A 20,545-nucleotide genomic window follows, 5' to 3' on the forward strand; every position below is an offset into this window, starting at 1 on the left:
TTGGCCTCGAAACCACGCCGACGCTTTTTAGGGCGCGCCGGTGTGAACCCAAAAATCACCTGTCCCCAAATAGCTATCGAGACCGGTATCGGAGCCCGACAGTGGAGATGCTCTAAGAGCAGCAGTGACATGAAAAGGAAAAGGTTCACCCTGTCCCCCTTGGCTGCTCTAACAACCGCAGCACCAGAGCCAGCTTCAACTGCAAATCAATCATCGGAAATGTCTTCTCTAAGGGCATCTTCAGCGTAGCGTCCGCGCGCGTCCGTTTGGTCAGCCGAAATGATCGAAATCGTCCGCGCGTCCGTTTGCGTCGGGGATGGCTCCAGCGGCCCGACGCATTTTTTGGCCGAATCATTTTTTAAAAACATGAAACATAATTTACATAGTTAAAACATGGAAAAAAAACCTAATGCCTACTGCTGCTCCTCGTCGCTGTCGAGCACGATGAGCTCCGGTATCACCCACGGCCAGTAGCCATCCGGGGGAGCGTACGCCGGGCGCGCCACCGGTGCTGGAGGTGGAGGAGGCTGCGGCTGTGGCGGCGGTGGAGGCGCCCATGGCTGCGGCTGTGGCAGCGGTGGAGGCGCCCAGGGATACGGCTGTGGCGGCGGTGGAGGAGGCGCCCAGGGATACGGCTGTGGCGGCGGTGGAGGAGGCGCCGCCGAGTCCTGTAGCGCCAGTCGAAGCGCTTCATCCTCCGACAGGCCCGGCGGCATCACGCCGGTGGCGTAGCGTGGCAGCGGCGGCTGCACAGGCGCGTCGTTCTCGGAGACCAGGACGCCGACCTTCGCCATCTCGTCGTCCGTCATGTTCTCCGGGAACTCGAAATTGCGGCCCTCCGCCATGGCCTGCTGCCATTCGTGGAAGACGGCCGCGACGTAGTCGTCACTGTCGTCCTTCACCTCCTCATTATGGTAGGCGAGCGCCTCGATGTAGTCGTCGTCGTCGTAGGCAGCGTAGGCGTCGTCGTCGTCGTTGTACTGCACCTGCTGACAACGCGTCGGCGCCTCCTGTCATCGTGGACGAGCCAGCGGTGCAGCCGCGAAGGGAAAATCCCTGTCGCCCATGAAGCCCGCCCTTCTTCTCCTATCCATCTCCGTCGACAGATACGTACGCCAGCGAGTCGATGGCGTACGCCGGATCCGCGCGGAGGTCCGGCGGCAGGTACCGCCTCCTTCGCCGGATCTTCGCGCTCCGATCAGGCTCGCGCACAGGGACTGGAGGGATGGGCACCCGTCGGCAGCTGAGCCGCCAGCCGCCAGGGAGTTGCACGCCGGACCAGGCGTCGTCGCACGGCAACCATTTGCCGTGCATGAGCCTCCCCACCGTGACGGGGAGCGGCACCCTCTTGATGCCGCTGCCGGAGGCCTCGAAGTCGTTCTTCTTCCCTATGGCACTACGGCGGTGGTGTTGCGAGTGGAGGTGTGGGCGAAGGACGAACGCGGCCGGTGGACTTTTAAGGGCGGCCGCACGCGGGATACGATGCCATTGAAGGCCGCGCAGAAGCCCAGTCGCCGCCCGCCAGTGCGCGCGCAGAACATGCAACCGCGCCATTGATGGCGAAGGCTACGGCGCGGACGCGGAAGCGCTGACCGCCGAAGCGGTGCCCTCGATGCAGACCAGGCGGGCCCGGTGGAGACTTGCGACAGGTTTGCGTCTCTGCGAACATCCCGGTCACTTTGCGTCGCGCCGCTGAAGAGGGTGACAGACGCATTTTCGATCAAAGCGGACGCAAACGGTCGCTGGTGAGCGTCCGTTTGCGTCGCGCCGCTGGAGATGCCCTAACATGTCCCAGCGTGGTTCTGCGACAAGTCCTGCTCTGGAATAAAGCCCACAGAAGTCGGACTCTTCCGTGCGAAAAGTGCTTTTGACTCCGGGCTCCAGTACTCTCGCTATTTTTTAAAAAATTAAAAATATATTTATAAGTTATTAAAAAATCTGAAAAATAATTCTGGAGATTGTGAGTGATAGATCTCACAATTATGTAAAATCTAAACCTAAAATTATTTTTACTTTGTGCTAGAAAAAATAACAAAATCTGACATGTTTTCGAAGATTTGAAAATGGCTACTTAGATCTGCATTTTTTTTCATTTTTCTGTAGCTTAAAATATAAAGTATTTGAAATTGGTATTTTGCACGTTTGTGGGATACATTATTGGCTATATGTAGATTATTTTCATAATTTTTTGAAACTTAAAAATATACTGTAATTTTTTTTATTTGAAAAAAACGAGATCATTGTTGCCCATGTGCACCAAATCTCTGTCCCTCTTCCGCGTCACTACATAGATTATTTTGTACTACCTTGGTGATAGGCTTGCTGCTTTTCATTTTATAGGATACAAGGGTAGATCGGGAACGTATCATGTGCAAACACACTACATTCTGCGAATGTGAAAATGGGAACCTGTGCCGTTGGATTGAATGCCCATGGTCAGATCGGCAGCACCATCCCAGCTCTATCCATTTCCTGATAACGCCACTAATATTACGAAAATAAGATGTCTCACTCACCCAGGCCGCCAGGCGCTCTCTCTCTCATTGTGTTTCTTCCCCATTCCAACTGACGAGACCAAGAGCGGCCATGGCGAGTCGCATTCTCGTCGCCGCTCTCAAGTCTAGTTTCCCTCCAGCACAACATCGTTGAAGTCGCCCATTCAGCTGGCGCCTAATTTGACATTGCAGGCCCGCATGCAACATCAAGGATACTACGCATGTATACCCCTTGGATTTTACCCCATCTACTTGATTGAGGAGTTTTTATACGAATCAGTGGATTTCGCTTGCGTATATATGATGTGATTTATCTGTTCTTCATCCGAATCAGTAGATGAAGCAAACAGGCTACAGGGGTGAATTTTGCAAAATAGTCATGAGTTGTTCTGACATAGCACGTGGTGATGGCCTGGTGGGTGAGGTGTGCCATCTTGCCGTTGATATATAATTGAATGGCTCAGATTGAAAATTTGCAGAATGTATGCGTTTTTTTTTTTTTGGAGCAAACACCAGGAGCTCTGGCTATTCATATAAGAAGAGAGGAAAATGATCCAGTTTATAAGGAAAACCGGATCGAAAACCATACAAACTTGAGTACCTCCGACATGCGGACTACTCCCAAAGTCTAGAACAACCACACAACAAGACGATCGACCAACTTGTCAACGACAAAGTGCTACCTATTCGACAACACGACACGAAGGTTGCATGAACCGCATCCATCATGTAATCTCAACCGCCTTCTTCTTGGCGCCGACCTTGTTGCCCTTGGGCTTTTTCACCTTCTCCACATTCTTCACAAGGGAGCCAAGCATCGCGATGGAACGAGGCGACAAAGGGGTCTTAAACTTGTCAATGAAGGCGGCAAGGGCGTTGTCATCGAACGCAGCGTTCTCTTTCAAGACGCCCAGAACACGCGCGAGCAACTCTTGAGTTGTAGCATCCTTCCGCGATTGCTTCTGCTTCTCGATGCGACCACTCCGACGAGGCGTGGTGGCCACCTCCTTAGGAGCACGGGCTCTCCTAGAGGGCGGTGAAGCAAGGATAGGCGGAGGCGCAGGCCGAAAAATCGATGACAAGAAGACATTGAGCTTGTCGGCAGCGGGATCCCCGGGATCAACTTGGATGTCATCCGCAGGAACTGTTTCAGGAACAACAACACGGGGAGCAGGGATCTCCTCCAAAGGCTCACACAAGGGCGACATGAGCGCCAGCTTTTTCGAAGCCAAGCTGGCCAAGAAATCGCAAAGCTTGGTGGAGTCGGCCACCTCGGGATCTTCAGCAAAAGGCACCAAGGGAGCAGCCAACACATCAACCACCTCAACATGTTCAAACGCAGAAGCCTCAAGCCTCGAGTGCTCAACCGAAAGAGAGACAGGAGTTTCAACAAAGAGCTCAGCCAACCCAAAGCCCTCGACATCTTCAGAGATTGGGCTCTGAAGATCCTCAGGGGAAGCAACCTTGTCATCAGCCGCATCCGGCAGAAGAGGAGCAAGACCAGAGCAACATTCAAGATGCAGGCGAAAGGCGTCGAGGCCAGGAGGAGACGAGTCACAGGGGCGGCGGACAGGCGAGTAAGGGCCGAAGGACTCCAAGAGCTCCTACTAGTAGATCCTTGGTCAATGGATACATATTTACTCCTACTAGTAGGCGTTTTGGCTTGTTATGGCTAAAAATCTTTCTAAAGTACCATGTCAGACATTGTATGGTACCAGCATTTGTAATAAAGCATTAGGCAAGAAATCCTAATTGACAAATAGAACTGCAAATGCAATACTCCCTCCCTCTCATAAAACTTGTTTCAGATTTGTCAAAATTTAGATATATCTAGGTGCTATTTAGACAAATCCCAGACAATTTTCACAGGATAGAGGGAGTAACTCATTGTGGATAATACGTACCTAGGGCAGTGCACAGCTTATTCCATTAAGAGACATTTTATCATATTCTTATCCCAGAACTTCCTTCCTGTACACAAACTGAACAAAAGTGTTAATTAGAGGTGCTGAATGACAAACATTTTATTTTAATCAGAGCAATCCTACAGACCAAGCAAAATGAAAACTAAATACCATTTGTCTACTGCAACAAAGAACCCCTTTCTTTTACCAATAGAGCCTATGGCAGGCAGTTTGCTACAAACGAATAATCTGCGCACTGCTAATTTTTTTAGCACATCTATCAGCACAACTCAAGCAACTTGAAAGAAACAAAATTGCATTAAAATATAGCAGTGCATAAGTTGTTCGATTGTGAGAACATTTGACGCATGCAGCAAGCAAAAGGTCCTCCATGTGTTCATTATATAATATCCAGTGTGTACAAAATTTGAACCATACAAACCAAGGCACCAGTCAAGCCTAGCCAAATGGCAGCCTGACTATTAAAAGATACAGTTCTTTCTTAAGGTTACATAACAATAACGGTCAGCAATACAGATTTGTAAACTTGAGTTTATCAACTATTTCTAACAGATACAGTGAACTGGGTCACAAACTACATTTCCAGTCATATCTTGACTTCTAAAAGATAAGTCAAGACATATCTGAAACAGGAGCCAGCCACACAAGGTTGGCACTAACATTACCAGGAACTGGTAAAAATTAACTGCAATAAAGTATGGAGTCAATAAGCATACTACAATTGCGCCAGCCAATAATCTAGTTAGGGCTATGCTCTGGTAGCATTGCATGATAGCTCAATTAGTTTCCTTCTAGCTGTCACCACCAGAATGTTGTGGCTCATTGTCAAGTCCTGCCTCATCAGTTTTGTATTGTTTGTCTCCAAGTTTATCCTACAGAGCAGACAATAGAAAGAAAACAACTCATATGTCAACATACATATACTTCAGGATATTAAGATAGAGAAAGTGTGCAAGACAAACCTTTAGTGAGCTATTCTTTGATATAAGTAAATCATACTCCTTTCTGATCCGGTTCACCTCATCTCTAAGAGAAGCATTTTCCTGTTTTAAAACATCAGCACGTTGAGCCAACTCCTCACATTCAGCCTGCAAAAATTTACAGGTTGCTTCATCAACTGGAGGATCAACTGGAGGCGACAAAAAGGATAACATTATTCAGTATATCTCATGATCAAAAAACAGAATACCTGCTTGCGCAGCCTAGATCTGCGAGCACTGTCCCTGTTTGACTGCTTTCTTTTCTGCCTTTTGAGTTCACGTTCGTCCTGGAAAATTGGATAGTCAAAATGATTAATTTCTCTTCTTGCCAAACAAACAAACGCTTCAGATTGTATCTACAAAGTTATTGAAAATTAGGTGCATCTTCCATGGTCTCTACATTTGACACAAGGATTGTACGCCTCGTACCAAAATGGCAGATTTTTGTAGAAAACCGCCTACACATACAAAGGCCGTTAGACTAAAAATCAAATGTGTCTAGTATTTTGAAATAAGTACTGAAGAACAGTCCGTATCTTAGATAATCACAAAAGGGCATATAATTATCAGAACCAATTCCAAGACACGAGAAAAGGTGGATAAACCTCCTACAGTGGACGGTCTGTAGAACGTTAAAGTAAATATACAGAAGTGTAACATTAGTTGCATTGCATGAATGAACTTCATACTAAATGCAGAGACTTCTTTCAGATGATAACTGTATAGACAACAATTAACTTCTTGGCTCAATTAAGTGGTACACACAGATGAAACGGAAACCACACATGCACACACCTATTTACAAGGAAAAGATTGGGAACATGCTAAATGTGGAGCTAAGTTGAAGCTACAGAAAGCAAAGAAGGGTAGAATTATAACAAGATAAGGTCCAAGAAGAAACCTGCATCCACGGCTCTGGTGGGACCACGGCCCCTGGAGCTGCAGTTGGTGTCACTTTACCATGCATTGCTGGAGAGGAGCTTGCTGTATTAGCCCAGTATTCCATTCCAATATTCAAGTTTGTAGTTGGACCAGGCACTAGACCGCTTGATGGCATTGGCATGATTGCTAGAGTTTGCTTCAATTGCGCCTGGGATGGTGATCTTGACACACCATTCTGGAAACTTCTAATCTCTGACAGCAAGCAGGACATAGTTTAAGCTTTCAGAAAGTGCAAAAAGGACAGCAGGTAGCCATAGAAATCAGAGAGTGTAGATATTTTCATCTGCATACCTCCATCTTGTTCTTGTCCACTTTCCTTATGCTGTGAATCCTGTTAATATTGCTCAACGATGAAAAGACATTAGGACTTCTCACACGCTAACAGATACAAAATGGTAGTAATGTCTGAAATTCTAAACCATGTTAATTTTAACTCAAAGTGCACATACTGCCTAGGGTACTACACAAATCCACTGAGAAAAGTACGAGTGTCAGAACTTACATGCTGAGAATTCGCTTCACTTCCTTCACTTTCACTTTCACTTCCACTTTCCCCACTGTAACAACAAATATAATACTTTTACCAACACGATTTTTTTTTGTGGATTTTACCAACACAAACTGAACGCTGTAAACAAGGAGGAAGAATTCTAGTTATTAATTAAGATGACCACACACTAACCTTTGAGAGGTGGCTCCATTGGTTGATGCGCCTGAGGTCTTACCATGTTCGACACACTTCTTTCCTGTAATCATGTTCAAGCTACCTAAACTTCCTTTGGATCTTTTAATGGGACTCTTTTCTTTTCCTTCAGATGATTTGCCATCTGTTTGACCACCAGCAGTAGCTGTGGTGGTGGCAGTTCCCTGGAAATATTAGATGCATTAGACTCCACGAGAGAGAGAACAGTCAATCAAGGGATGTATTGTCTTACAGTAGCATCAGGATTGCCATTTGGAGAAGCCATAGCATAGGGACCAAATGGGTGTGTACCCTGCAGGATTATGCAATGATGCAGCAAATGTCAGCCTCCAAGCAGTACATTTTCAGTTATATACCTAAAACAGTAAAACACAAGCAATGTGTTAAAACATACCGGGGGCATTGATGGGTGAGCATATATTCCTCCAGGAGGGTAGATGACATATGGCGGAGTCCCATATGGTGGCATCATAGGCTGAAAAAAGGACACAAGCTCATAAAATACATGCATACAGTATTCAACAACTAATGCATTTTTAAACCAAGAGCAGCGATCCAAGGAGAAGTTTAACATTGTTACGGGAATCTTCTATAGGACAGCTATTTTCTCCTTGGATATTTTACATATGATCGCTTCTATAGGACAGCTATTTTCAACCACTAAGGATATTGCTATAAGTTTGACCTAACTTGATCTGTGGCTATGAAGTATTATATATCTTTAGACCTCTGCCTTCTGAAGTAATATTATAGACAGAGAATAAGAAACAAAACCATAGAATAGTAAGAGAATGTAAAACCCTACCTGAGGTCCCCACATGTAAGGATGACCCTGTGGGCTTGACACCACAGGAGAGGGGAAAAAACCACGCGGTGGAATTGGAGGATATCCCTGAAAAGTAACAGTAGAAAACATGATCAGCAACCTAGAGTATATAATCTGTGTGATGTAATACGACACATGAAGAACTTTTTCTGTTTCTTGTAACCAGAACTAACAAAAGGAAGAAAAGCAGAAGTTAACATGATTCCCTATCTTGTTTTATCTCCCACAGAAATGCAAACGAAAATCAGTAACAGTCCTTACCAATTACCATTGAGGGTGAGGAATTGTATTTGCAATCATTATGGAAACAATAGGTTCTGCCTACATACTTTCCCGCTTTTTATGTGTTTCCACCCAAGAGGGCATGCATGTTTTGAGTAATCGATCCTCGAAATAAGAAAGAGAACTTTCTCACCTGAAAGTTGGTCCAATCTGGGTAAACAACTGGTGTTGCAGCACTTGAAGTAGCAGGTGGCTGCTGCTCCTGTTACAGGAAAAGACAAAATTTAGAAAGATGCATTTACTAGTTTTGGTATGGAGAACAAAGATAATGCAACAGTTCCAGCATTAAAACCTGAGGTGTAGATGCCTTGCTTGCTTTAGGCTGTGCATCTGCTCCACTGCTTCCCATGGCAACTCACAGACACAGGACAGCAATCATTCCATTGTCCACAGACACGTGAAGTGGAATAAAATGAACCCTGAATTTGCCATACAAAAGAGCAAAATTAAGCTAAAATCTACGAAAATTGTATTACTACAACCACTTTCTCAAGATCCATCTATCAGTTGATATCAAATTCATCGTCATCCAACAGTTGGGAAGAACCAAAATAGGATCCAAGAGATAGTAGTGTACAAAACTAACTAAAATAACAAATTACAACAAATGAAGGTCAATTTAACTGCTCAAAACAAGTAGAAACCTCTTTTTTTTTAAGCATTAGCTTAAATTTTCATTAAGTTGACCAATCAAGAGTCAAGAACAAATACAGAATCTTAATAGTCAAAACATAAAAGCAACACAATCTGAAAACCCTTTTATCACAAAGTATAGGCCGAGTTAGCTTCAAATCACACAAGTATGTGGTTCATGTCCTTTGTAACATGGAAACAAGACAAAGAGCTCTAAACGAACAGTAAATCACTAGAAATCCCATGGACCAAACAATCTTTCAGCAGCAGTAAATTTCCATAAACCCAACTATTATTATTCTACCACTAGAGTACTGCATTATGCCACCCAAAACCTAAAAAAGCGTAAAACATGTCTCCATCACAATAGGTCCAATAGCGTAAGTTAACCAAACACGAAACGCCTCAGAAGCCCAAGATGGCAATGTGAAAACACAGTTAGAGAGTGATGCATTATCATGAACTACATACAGAGAATCTCGCTGCAACCCCTTAAAACGCCCACGCCTACCGTGCCACATTCCTCCTCCAGTTCGTGCAAGTTACATTATATTTCTTTCAAAGGAAGAGCGGAGGCTAACCTAACCGAATCCCAAGTTTGGACTCCATTGCATCACAGAAGCTGTCTGTCAGGCTTCCTACTATATTTATTTATTTATATAGGCCAGTTGCTAAGCATAAGCTACAACTAACAAAACCCTAGCATCGTAGATTCAAAATCCAACGCCCTAATCTGGAAACTTGTCACCTAAAAGTGCTGTGCTCCTGGAAAAAATATCTAGCCAGGTCTCAAGTCTCGCATCAGGTCAGCCACTAAATCGCTAACAATTATACCTAAACCCTAACAACCTCCTCCTCCTCGATCCCAAGCTCCCGACTCCCAAACCCGGGAAATCACCACACACCGCGTACAAATTTCAAAATACCGGCGGCTAGATCCGGTTAGATGGGGGATTCAATTGGCAGGTACCTCTCTGGACAGCGAGGCCGGGCGGGAAGGCGGCAAGTGGATCCGTCTGGTGGGACGCCCGGGAGACCTCGAGATCTGGAGTAAAGCGGCGGGAGAGAGGGTAAAGTGTGGCGTGGCGCGAGGGCTCCTGGCTTGGGACGGAGAGAGGAAGACGACGAGGACACGATGGAAAGGATGCGACGCGCAGCAGCTGCGACTAGGCTCGGTGGATACAGTGCTGTGCGCCTCGCTAGCTAGCTAGGCAGGCCAGCTCAGTCTGCCGTAGCGTTCGTTGGTTGCGGATGGTGCTTTCCTCTTCGAGTCGCTGTCTACTTTGTTACGGTGGGTCGACGCAAATTGAATTGAACGCCAAAACTGACCTCCTTGCCCGTTCGTTTGTGTCGAACCCAGAAATAGTTGAAATTCATCGTGCTGAGTCCGTTTGCATTTAGGGATGTCTTAGCGGCCCAACGCATAATATATTTTTTCCATTAAAAACCTATAATTTACATAATTATAAAAATACATCAAATAGCGAGTTGGTCGAGCTCGCTATTGACCATTGCCATCGCAATGCCCTCCTCCTCGCATATGCCAGGCGGTTGGGTCTCCCGATCCCACGTCGGGCCACCGTCGCCGGGGTCATTGTCTCCGCCTTGGACATGGCCGCCGGCCTCAACCTCGGCCTCGTCGACGTACTCGACCTCTGCGGCGTCCTCGTCATCGGCGTCCTCATCTTCGTCATCGTACTCGTACTCGTACTCGTCGTTGTCCTCGTCCATGGCAAGCTCGCGGTTGAAGAATTCAAAGTCGCCGAGGTATCCCACTCGACGGCGGGTCGAACTCCTCGCTACGACGGCAAGATGGCTCGGCGGCGACGCACCTCGCTGTGACGCTCTTGCCCCTCGCGTGGCACGGAAGGGATCGGCACGCGCCTAGAGTTCAGATACCAGCCTCCTCCCGGTAGGCTCGCATTCGGCCATGGCACCGCCCGGTTCTCCTCCTACAGCCGTCGCGCGAAGTCGATGCGAACTACCGCCCTACCCGCGGCTTCTTACGCACCGCGAGCCGCCGGCCTCGTGGTCGTTCTTCGTCTTGCGGTACGGCCAACCTTTCCCATGGCCACTGGCGGATCTTAGTGGAGGCCAAAAGGGGCCATGGCCCCCCCAACTCAATGACAATTTGCACAATACTTAGTATTTACCATGTTTTACCATACAAAACAGAAAAGATTTCCCGCCCTTAGCTTTCATCTAATGTCTTTTTGCCCCTCCTACAATTATGGTCAAGATCTACCATTGCCTATGGTGTCAGTGGCGTGGATATGTCGGGCTCTGGAAATGACGTGGTCCAGAAAATGGGCGCCGCCAGCTGCCCTTAAAAAGCCTCGGACGCCAACTCGCCTTCAATGCCCTACCATTGAAGCCGGTGCGACGCCACCCACCAGCGTAGGCGCGCGGAAGGCGAGGCGCGTCATTAACGCGGCGTAGAAATCTACAACCCACCACCCGTCAGTTATGCCGCGCTGAAGACGGAGCATTTGTGTTGATGCCAGGCGGGCCCGTGCGAGAAGCGCGCGGACGCCCATGTTGATTGTGTAGCGTCCACCAAGACGCATTCGCGGAGCATATTTGGGCCGTGTTTGAGTCTGGCGGACAGCGGACAGGTCAGGTCGGACACTATGCGTCGGGCCGCTGGGCTGGGGTACATACACATTTTTCGACTGTGCGGTCGCAAAGGACGTTGTCGGCCCGCTGGAGATGCCCTTAGCGCGGCAATGCCTAGACGGTGCGTGTGTGTGGATCTGTCCATTTAGGTCCAATTATTACAAAATAAAGTCTACTCCCTCCGTGCAGAATATAAGACGTTGGGGAGTTTTTCCGACCAGGTGAAAAAGGTACGAAAAGACATCGTCGATACCCTTGTAATTCCCACGTCGTCCCCCAACAGAATCGATCCTCCCCGGCCATCTTCTCCCCCAGCCAGCTTCTCATCCCCACCGGAATCTATCCTCCCCGACCATGTTCTCCCCTAGCCAGCTCCTCCCCAGGAGGAATCGATCCTCCCCATCCGGGAGGTGCGTGTGGCCTCTCCACGCGTTCGCATCCAGCTCTAATCGTTCGATCGATAAACTGGCTCATCGCCCAGCTGAACTCCAGTCCAGGTCCGATCGATCCGCTGAGGTCGTTCACCTCCAGGTTGATTCCCTAGTTGTACTCTAGGTTCGATCATCCACTCCTCCGGCTCGTTGCCTAGTTGCACTCCGGCTCCGATCGATCCATGAGCGCATTGCTGATGGTTGTCAAATATGTCACTTTTCCTCACGTTTAAACCCTTAGCTATGACTAGTTATTGCAAAGGTGTGCAATCATTTCTATCTTTGAATGGTGTGCAGGAAATCAAGTTATAATGGCAAATGACTCTGCAATTACTGAAGAAAATCTCGTCACAAGTGCAACAAAATCGACCAGAGGTCAAAAGACTGTTCCAGGGAGTTTAGCGGGCACCGTCTGTACCATGCGCCACAGCACTCCCGAGGTCAAACCCTATAAGTTCTGTGAAGGGAGCCACACCAAAAAGAGAGACATCCGTCGCCAAATAGAGTCGACACCCATCAGATCCATCTACACCACACCGAAGGAGATCCACCACCATAGTACATCCATTCCATGTCCCATCTCCTCCATAGTCATAGACATCACCATTGTAACATAGATCTCCTTGAGAATTGGCGACCGTTGTAAGAATATTGTGATTTCAAACCAAGTATTTGCAACAATGATTTCTATCTTGGATCTTGATATCATGTGTGAGTAGTCCTCACGGGCTGCGGGTTGGGGTGAATCTTCGCAGCGTTTATATGCATCTAATCTCATGAATATGTGAAGGAATTTAATAGGAGATTTGCAATCTTGTATCCTTGTCTCTTTGCCTCAATTCGGTGATCTACAGGTACCCATGTCTATCGGATCGATCAAGGGAAGAGGTGGGATGAGGGAAGAACGACGTGCTATCACGAAACTTTAGTGACATAAATGGGAAAGTAACTATACACGTTTAGTGATTCCCTCGGGATCAACGGCACAATAATCTAGCTTAATGCTTTGGTCTCTATTCATTTACTTAATAATTGTTGTTATTCGCGACTATGGGAACAATGGTTGGACCAAGAGAATCTTGTCACCTCTAAATTTAGGGGCAAAAGTATTTACGGGTGTGCTGCTCACAAATCTATCATCACTATTTTATTTACTATACATTTGTACTTCATTTCTATATGTATGCATTGTTGCAGGAGAATCCTTGACGCTGGCCTATTTCCATCCGTTGAACACAACATAAAACAAAATAAACTAGAAAGTTCATGTAAATATAAAATTAAACCAACTAGCAAGTCTTGTAGACATTTCCTTTACACAACTTTAGCAGTGTTTCCCAAGGTTCGATTAAACCTAGGTCTTCTAGGGAAAAAAAAGCTTACAATACTACATTCCATAATCCGGATCGAAGGTATCAACCCTTTTTCTGGCATCGTTGCCGTGTAAGCAATTTCGTTATTCCGGTAAGGTTACTAGAGACCTTGTTAGTTAGTTTCTTTTTCGTTTTAGTTTTATTTATTTTCATTAGTTTACCTTTTATTATCTATTTCAAAACCCAAAAAAGTTAGTTACTTGTTCTTTTATTTGTTATAATCAAAATACCAAAAAGATATGAACCATGGCACAAACGAAGATTGGGGAATATGCTATCCCCAATGATGATTTTATTCGTGCACCTATTACTTACTCAACCCGTTGTCACAACAGAGAACTATGAAATTAAGCCTAACCTTTTAAGTTTGGTTCAACGGAATCAATTTGGAGGCTCAGCCGGTGAGGATTCAGGTATGCACTTGAATACATTTATTGAGATATGTGATATGATGCGCATTAAAGATATCAACCCTGATGTTGTAAAAATTCGCTTGTTTCCTTTTTCATTAAGAGGAAAAAGCAAAAGACTGGTTGCTAGCTTTGCGTAAAGGCACTATTTTTCATGGGTTGAATGAACTAATATATTTATGACTAAGTTTTTTCCCGCCAACTAAGATTGCGCAGCTACGATCTAATATTATAGGTTTTAGACAAGAAGACCACGAGCCACTAGCGCTTGCATGGTAAAGGATGAAGGAAGCCATCATGAGCTATCCAAGTCGTGGAATGAAGGATGGTTAATTCTCCACTTATTTTATAATGCCCTTAACTCAATATCAAAGTCTAAACTTGATACTGCAGTTGGAGGAACATTCACGATGAAGCAAGTTGAAGTTGTTAGAAGACTCTTAGATGATATGTGATGACCCACAAGTATAAGGGATCGCAACAGTCTTCGCGGGAAGTAAAACCCAATTTATTGATTCGACACAAGGGGAGACAAAGAATACTTGAAAGCCTTAACAGCGGAGTTGTCAATTCAGTCGCACTCGGAAACAGACTTGCTCGCAAGAGTTTATCAGTAGTAACAGTTTTATAGCAGTAGCAGTAGTGAAATAACAGCAGCAGAGTAACAAAGACAGCATTAGTGATTATAGTAAACAGCAGGATTAAAATATTGTAGGCACAGGGATGGATGAACGGGCGTTGCATGGATGAGAGAAACTCATGTAACAATCAAAGCAGGGCATTTGCGAGATAATAATAAAACGGTATCCAAGTACTAATCAATCAATAGGCATGTGTTCCATATTTAGTCGTACGTGCTCGCAATGAGAAACTTGCACAACATCTTTTGTCCTACCAGCAGGTGGCAGCAGGGCCTCTAGGGAATCTACTCGGAAATTAAGGTACTCCTTTTAATAGAGCACCGGAGCAAAGCATTAACACTCCGTGAACACATGTGATCCTCATATCACCGCCTTCCCCTTCGGTTGTCCCAATTTCTGTCACTTTGGGGCCTCGGGTTCCGGACAACAATACGTGTATACAACTTGCAGGTAAGATCATAAAACAATGAATATCATCATGAAATAATAACATGTTCAGATCTGAGATCATGGCACTCAGGCCCTAGTGACAAGCATTAAGCATAACAAGTTGGAACAATATCATAAAAGTACCAATCACGGATACTAGGCACTATGCCCTAACAATCTTATGCTATTACATGACCAATCTCATCCAATCCCTACCATCCCCTTCAGCCTACAACGGGGGAATTACTCACACATGGATGGGGGAAACATGGCTGGTCGATGGAGAGGCGTCGGTGGTGATGATGGCGATGATCTCCTCCAATTCCCCGTCCCGGCGAGGTGCCAGAACGGAGTTTCTGGTCCCGAGACGGAGTTTCGCGATGGTGGCGGCGTACTGGATGGTTTCTCGCGACTTCGACTTCCCGTCTCGCGTTTTTAGATCGAAACCCTTAAGTAGTCCAGAGGGGGCGTCAGAGGCTGGCCGAGGGGGCCACACGCTAGGGCCGCGCGCCCCCCCTACAGGCCGCGCCGGCCTAGTGTCTGGGGGGCCTGGGCCTCCCCCAGACCTGCCCTTCTGGCTCCGTGATTCTTCTGGAAAAATAAGCCCTTCGACATAAATTCCGAGGATTTTCCTAAAAGTTGAATTTCTGCACAAAAACGAGACACCAGGGCAATTCTGCTGAAAACAGCGTTAGTCCGTGTTAGTTGTATCCAAAATACACAAATTAGGGGCCAAACAATAGCAAAAGTGTTCGGGAAAGTGGATACGTTTTGGACGTATCAACTCCCCCAAGCTTAGCTTATTGCTTGTCCTCAAGCAATTCGATTAACAACCGAGTGCGATAAAAGAACTTTCACGAACACATTTGTTCATATGATGTAAATATTCTCATGATATGGCAAGTACTTAAGCAATTCATAATAAGATACATGCAAATAAAATCATCTAATAGCTATGTCAATCATGGAAAAGGTACCAACAAATTAACAATAAGCATCATGAATCATGTCTATCAGCAGGATTGCAATGTTCATAAAAGGATATGATAAAGTGGTATCTCGCTTGCCCGTATTTGTACAGCAAAACATAAATGCTCGGGCACCTTTGAAGTTTGTGGGAAGACTGTAGGTAGAGACTATCAAAGATAAAAGCATCAAAGTTATACCACAGTTAATCATATTTTGGGACAAGCATATTATACTAAGAATGACAGTTTTGCTCTCAAGAAAGTGCTCAAAGAAAGGATGGAGACTCAATGTAAAAGTAAAAGATTGACCCTTCGCAGAGGGAAGCAGGGATTAACATGTGCTAGAGCTTTTCATTTGTAAAAACAGGAGTAAAATTATTTTGAGAGGTGTTTGTTGTTGTCAACGAATGGTAATGGGTACTCTAACTACCTCATCAACCAGACTTTCAAGAGCGGCTCCCATGAAGGACGTTATCTCTACCAGCAAGGTAGATCATCCCTCTTCTCTTTTGTTTACACATAAATTTTAGTTTTATTATGGATGACACTCCCCCAAACCTTTGCTTACACAAGCCATGGCTAACCGAATCCTCGGGTGCCTTCCATCAATCTCATACCATGGAGGAGTGTCTATTTGCAATTTAAGTTGCCTACTGATAAATCAGGGCAAAGCATGTGAAGAGAATTATTAATGAAAGTTAATTAATTGGGGCTGGGAACCCCATTGCCAGCTCTTTTTGCAAAATTATTGGATAAGCGGATGTGCCACTAGTCCATTCTGAAAGTCCGTCCGGAGTAAATGACAAGATTGAAAGATAAACACCACATACTTCCTCATGAGCTATAAAACATTACCACAAATTGAGAAGCATTTTGAAGGTTTTAAAGGTAGCACATGAGAATTTACTTGGAATGGTTTGAAATGCCATGCATAGGTATTTATGGTGGACACTCTGGAATAACTTGGTTTTCAGGGGTTTGGAAGCACGAGCAGCGTTCCCGCTCAGTACAAGTGAAGGCTAGCAATAGACTGGGAAGCGACAATCAAGAGAGCAGTAACTGTCATAATCATGCTTGCGACAAGTGATACAAGAACTCTGAGGTAAAGTAAATCATCGAGGCTTAATTGACTTTTGTTCAGTCATATGCATGCGTGAGCATGTGCCAAGTTAATTCAAGTGGATTATTCAGAGGAGGATACCACAATGTCATATCTATCTATGAATAAAGCAATGCAAGCAAATATTTATGACATGCTACTCATATTAATAAATTGGAGCTAAACATGAGAGATCATGAACTACTAGACTTTCTTAAATGACATATACCTCACATGAACCAACTAAGCATGCTCACATGGATGAGTATATGTACAAAAATGAAAACAAATAGAGTTCATACCAGCCTCTCACCACAGATCGGATTGTCGTAGATCGTCATTATTGCCTTTTCACTTGTGTAGCTTGAATAATATGGAATGAAAACCAAGCTCCAACCACCGAAGACCACTGAACTCCATAATGAAATTTACAAAACCAAAGAAGAACAGCACATATTTTTGGTGTTTTCGAATTGGAAACAAAAACAAAAGGAAACATGCAAACAAAGCAAAATCTTTTTGGATTTTCTTATAGCAAACTAACGATAGCAAATAAAGCAAAATGAAAGCAAGAAGCCAAAATAAACAAATGGTAAAGAGAAACAACAGAAATATTTTTGGTCTTTTTGCGTTTTAGGAAAGAAACAAAGCAAAAACAAGAAAATGAAAACTAAAAGAGTCACATAAACACAAAGCAGCAGGAATTCGTCAAACTTGACAAGCAGATACGATGAATCGATTTTTAAGAAATTCTTCCGCTGCTCAGCTCGAAAAGTGTTCAACTAATGAAAGTTAGATAACAACCTGGGGAACATGCACAAAATTTGGCTTCGCAAAATAACGTTCTGGCTATTTTTGAGAATTTTTTTGGTATCAGTCCAGAATCTGTTTTCAGGCAGCACTTCCCCAAATATCATCTCCCTCTTATTAGAAAACCACTTTAAGGAGCTAAACAAGTATGTACAAGTATCTGATGCGTGTAGTTGACACGTCCGTTGGGAACCCCAAGAGGAAGGTGTGATGCGCACAGCGGCAAGTTTCCCTCAGTTAGAAACCAAGGTTTAATCGAACCAGTAGGAGTCAAGAAGCACGTTGAAGGTTGATGGCGACGGGATGTAGTGCGGCGCAACACCAGAGATTCCGGCGCCAACGTGGAACCTGCACAACACAACCAAAGTACTTTGCCCCAACGAAACAGTGAGGTTGTCAATCTCACCGGCTTGCTGTAACAAAGGATTAACCGAATTGTGTGGAAGATGATTGTTTGCAGAGAAAACAAGTAAAACAAGTATTGCGACAGATTTGTATTTCAAGTATTAAAAGAATGGACCGGGGTCCACAGTTCACTAGAGGTGTCTCTCCCATAAGATAAAAGCATGTTGGGTGAACAAATTACAGTCGGGCAATTGACAAATAGAGAGGGCATAACAATGCACATACATGGCATGATAAGTATAGTGAGATTTAATTGGGCATTACGACAAAGTACATAGACCGCCATCCAACCGCATCTATGCCTAAAAAGTCCACCTTCGAGGTTATCGTCCGAACCCCTTCCAGTATTAAGTTGCAAAGCAACAGACAATTGCATTAAGTATGGTGCGTAATGTAATCAACAACTACATCCTCGGACATAGCGCCAATGTTTTATCCCTAGTGGCAACAGACACAACACAACCTTAGAACTTTCTCATCACCGTCCCGGTGTCAATGCAGGCATGAACCCACTATCGAGCATAAATACTCCCTCTTGGAGTTAAAAGCAAAAACTTGGCCAGAGCCTCTACTAGTAACGGAGAGCATGCAAGATCATAAACAACACATATGTAATAACTTGATAATTAACATAACATGGTATTCTCTATCCATCGGATCCCGACAAACACAACATAAAGTATTACCGATAGATGATCTTGATCATGTTAGGCAGCTCACAAGATCCAACAATGAAGCACAATGAGGAGAAGACAACCATCTAGCTACTGCTATGGACCCATAGTCCAGGGGTGAACTACTCACTCATCACTCCGGAGGCGACCATGGCGGTGTAGAGTCCTCCGGGAGATGAATCCCCTCTCCGGCAGGGTGCCGGAGGAGATCTCCGGAATCCCCCGAGATGGGATCGGCGGCGGCGGCGTCTCGGTAAGGTTTTCCGTATCGTGGTTTTTCGCATCGGGGTTTTGCGACGGAGGCTTTAAGTAGGCGGAAGGGCAGAGTCGGGGGCCTGACGAGGGGCCCACACCATAGGGCGGCGCGGGCCCCCCTTGGCCGCGCCGCCATGTGGTGTCGCCACCTCGTGGCCCCACTTCGTATGCTCTTCGGTCTTCTAGAAGGTTCGTGGCAAAATAGGCCCCTGGGTCTTCGTTTCGTCCAATTCCGAGAATATTTCGTTACTAGGATTTCTGAAACCAAAAACAGCAGAAAACGAGAACCGGCACTTCGGCATCTTGTTAATAGGTTAGTTCCGGAAAATGCACGAATATGACATAAAGTGTGCATAAAACATGTAGGTATCATCAATAATATGGCATAGAACATAAGAAATTATCGATACGTCGGAGACGTATCAAGCATCCCCAAGCTTAGTTCCGCTCGTCCCGAGCGGTGTAAAACGATAACAAAGATAATTTCGAAGTGATATGCCATCATAACCTTGATCATACTATTTGTAAACATATGTAGTGGATGCAGCGATCAAAACAATGGTAATGACATGAGTAAACAAGTGAATCATAAAGCAAAGACTTTTCATGAATAGTACTTCAAGACAAGTATTAATAAGTCTTGCATAAGAGTTAACTCATAAAGCAATAAATCAAAGTAAAGGTATTGAAGCAACACAAAGGAAGATTAAGTTTCAGCGGTTGCTTTCAACTTGTAACATGTATATCTCATGGATAATAGTCAACATAGAGTAATATAACAAGTACAATATGCAAGTATGTAGGAATCAATGCACAGTTCACACAAGTGTTTGCTTCTTGAGGTGGAGAGAGATAGGTGAACTGACTCAACATAAAAGTAAAAAGAATGGTCCTTCAAAGAGGAAAGCATCGATTGCTATATTTGTGCTAGAGCTTTTATTTTGAAAACATGAAACAATTTTGTCAACGGTAGTAATAAAGCATATGAGTTATGTACATTATATCTTACAAGTTGCAAGCCTCATGCATAGTATACTAATAGTGCCCGCACCTTGTCCTAATTAGCTTGGACTACCGGATCTTTGCAATGCACATGTTTTAACCAAGTGTCACAATGGGGTACCTCCATGCCGCCTGTACAAAGGTCTAAGGAGAAAGCTCGCATTTTGGATTTCTCGCTTTGGATTATTCTCAACTTAGACATCCATACCGGGACAACATGGACAACGAGATAATGGACTCCTCTTTAATGCATAAGCATGTGGCAACAATTATTATTCTCATATGAGATTGAGGATATGTGTCCAAAATTGAAACTTCCACCATGAATCATGGCTTTAGTTAGCGGCCCAAAGTTCTGTTGACTGCCAAAACCCACCGGCGGGCAGCGGCCTTGTCAACACTGTAGAGCCGGGGGGAGCCTAGAGCTGCGGCTGGCTGAGACCCCTCCGAGCGACGGCCCGCAATCGGCGGCCTTGTCAGCCTTTGTAGGCGGGGGGGCCTAGAGGCTGCGGTGGGCGAGACCCCTCCCGGCCGGCCGGCCGCAATGCTCTTCGGTCACACGCGGCGTTGCGAGGGGGTGGGGCGTGCCACGGCCTATGCACGAGTCGAAGGTGATGAGGTTGCTCGCTTGGTTTCTGCGGGGCAT

At 45.2% G+C, this 20,545-nt stretch overlaps 1 protein-coding gene across 2 annotated transcripts; it reads right to left on the reverse strand.

The window, feature by feature from the left end:
- Nucleotides 1-4,768: 4,768 nt before the first annotated feature.
- Nucleotides 4,769-9,997, reverse strand: LOC124652317 (bZIP transcription factor 1-A). 2 transcript variants are annotated; one of them, XR_006987658.1, is made up of 14 exons: nt 9,757-9,997; nt 8,446-8,572; nt 8,287-8,355; nt 7,851-7,937; nt 7,440-7,520; nt 7,278-7,337; nt 7,025-7,209; nt 6,845-6,899; nt 6,634-6,673; nt 6,302-6,534; nt 5,830-5,858; nt 5,610-5,687; nt 5,383-5,508; nt 4,769-5,292 (listed from the first exon to the last, which is right to left on the reverse strand). XR_006987658.1 is itself a non-coding variant. In XM_047191340.1 (13 exons), the coding sequence occupies exons 2-13, from the start codon at nt 8,500-8,502 to the stop codon at nt 5,212-5,214; spliced, it is 1,152 nt and encodes a 383-aa protein (XP_047047296.1). In that variant the 5' UTR covers nt 8,503-8,572; nt 9,757-9,994; the 3' UTR covers nt 4,769-5,211. The 2 variants fall into 2 exon arrangements, 1 of the variants encoding a protein (XP_047047296.1); XM_047191340.1 differs by lacking the exon at nt 5,830-5,858 and having other exon boundaries at nt 9,757-9,994.
- Between the last annotated feature and the right edge of the window lie 10,548 nt (nt 9,998-20,545).

The sequence above is a fragment of the Lolium rigidum genome, chromosome 5, assembly GCF_022539505.1.
Source record: "Lolium rigidum isolate FL_2022 chromosome 5, APGP_CSIRO_Lrig_0.1, whole genome shotgun sequence".
Lineage (NCBI taxonomy): Eukaryota > Viridiplantae > Streptophyta > Magnoliopsida > Poales > Poaceae > Lolium > Lolium rigidum.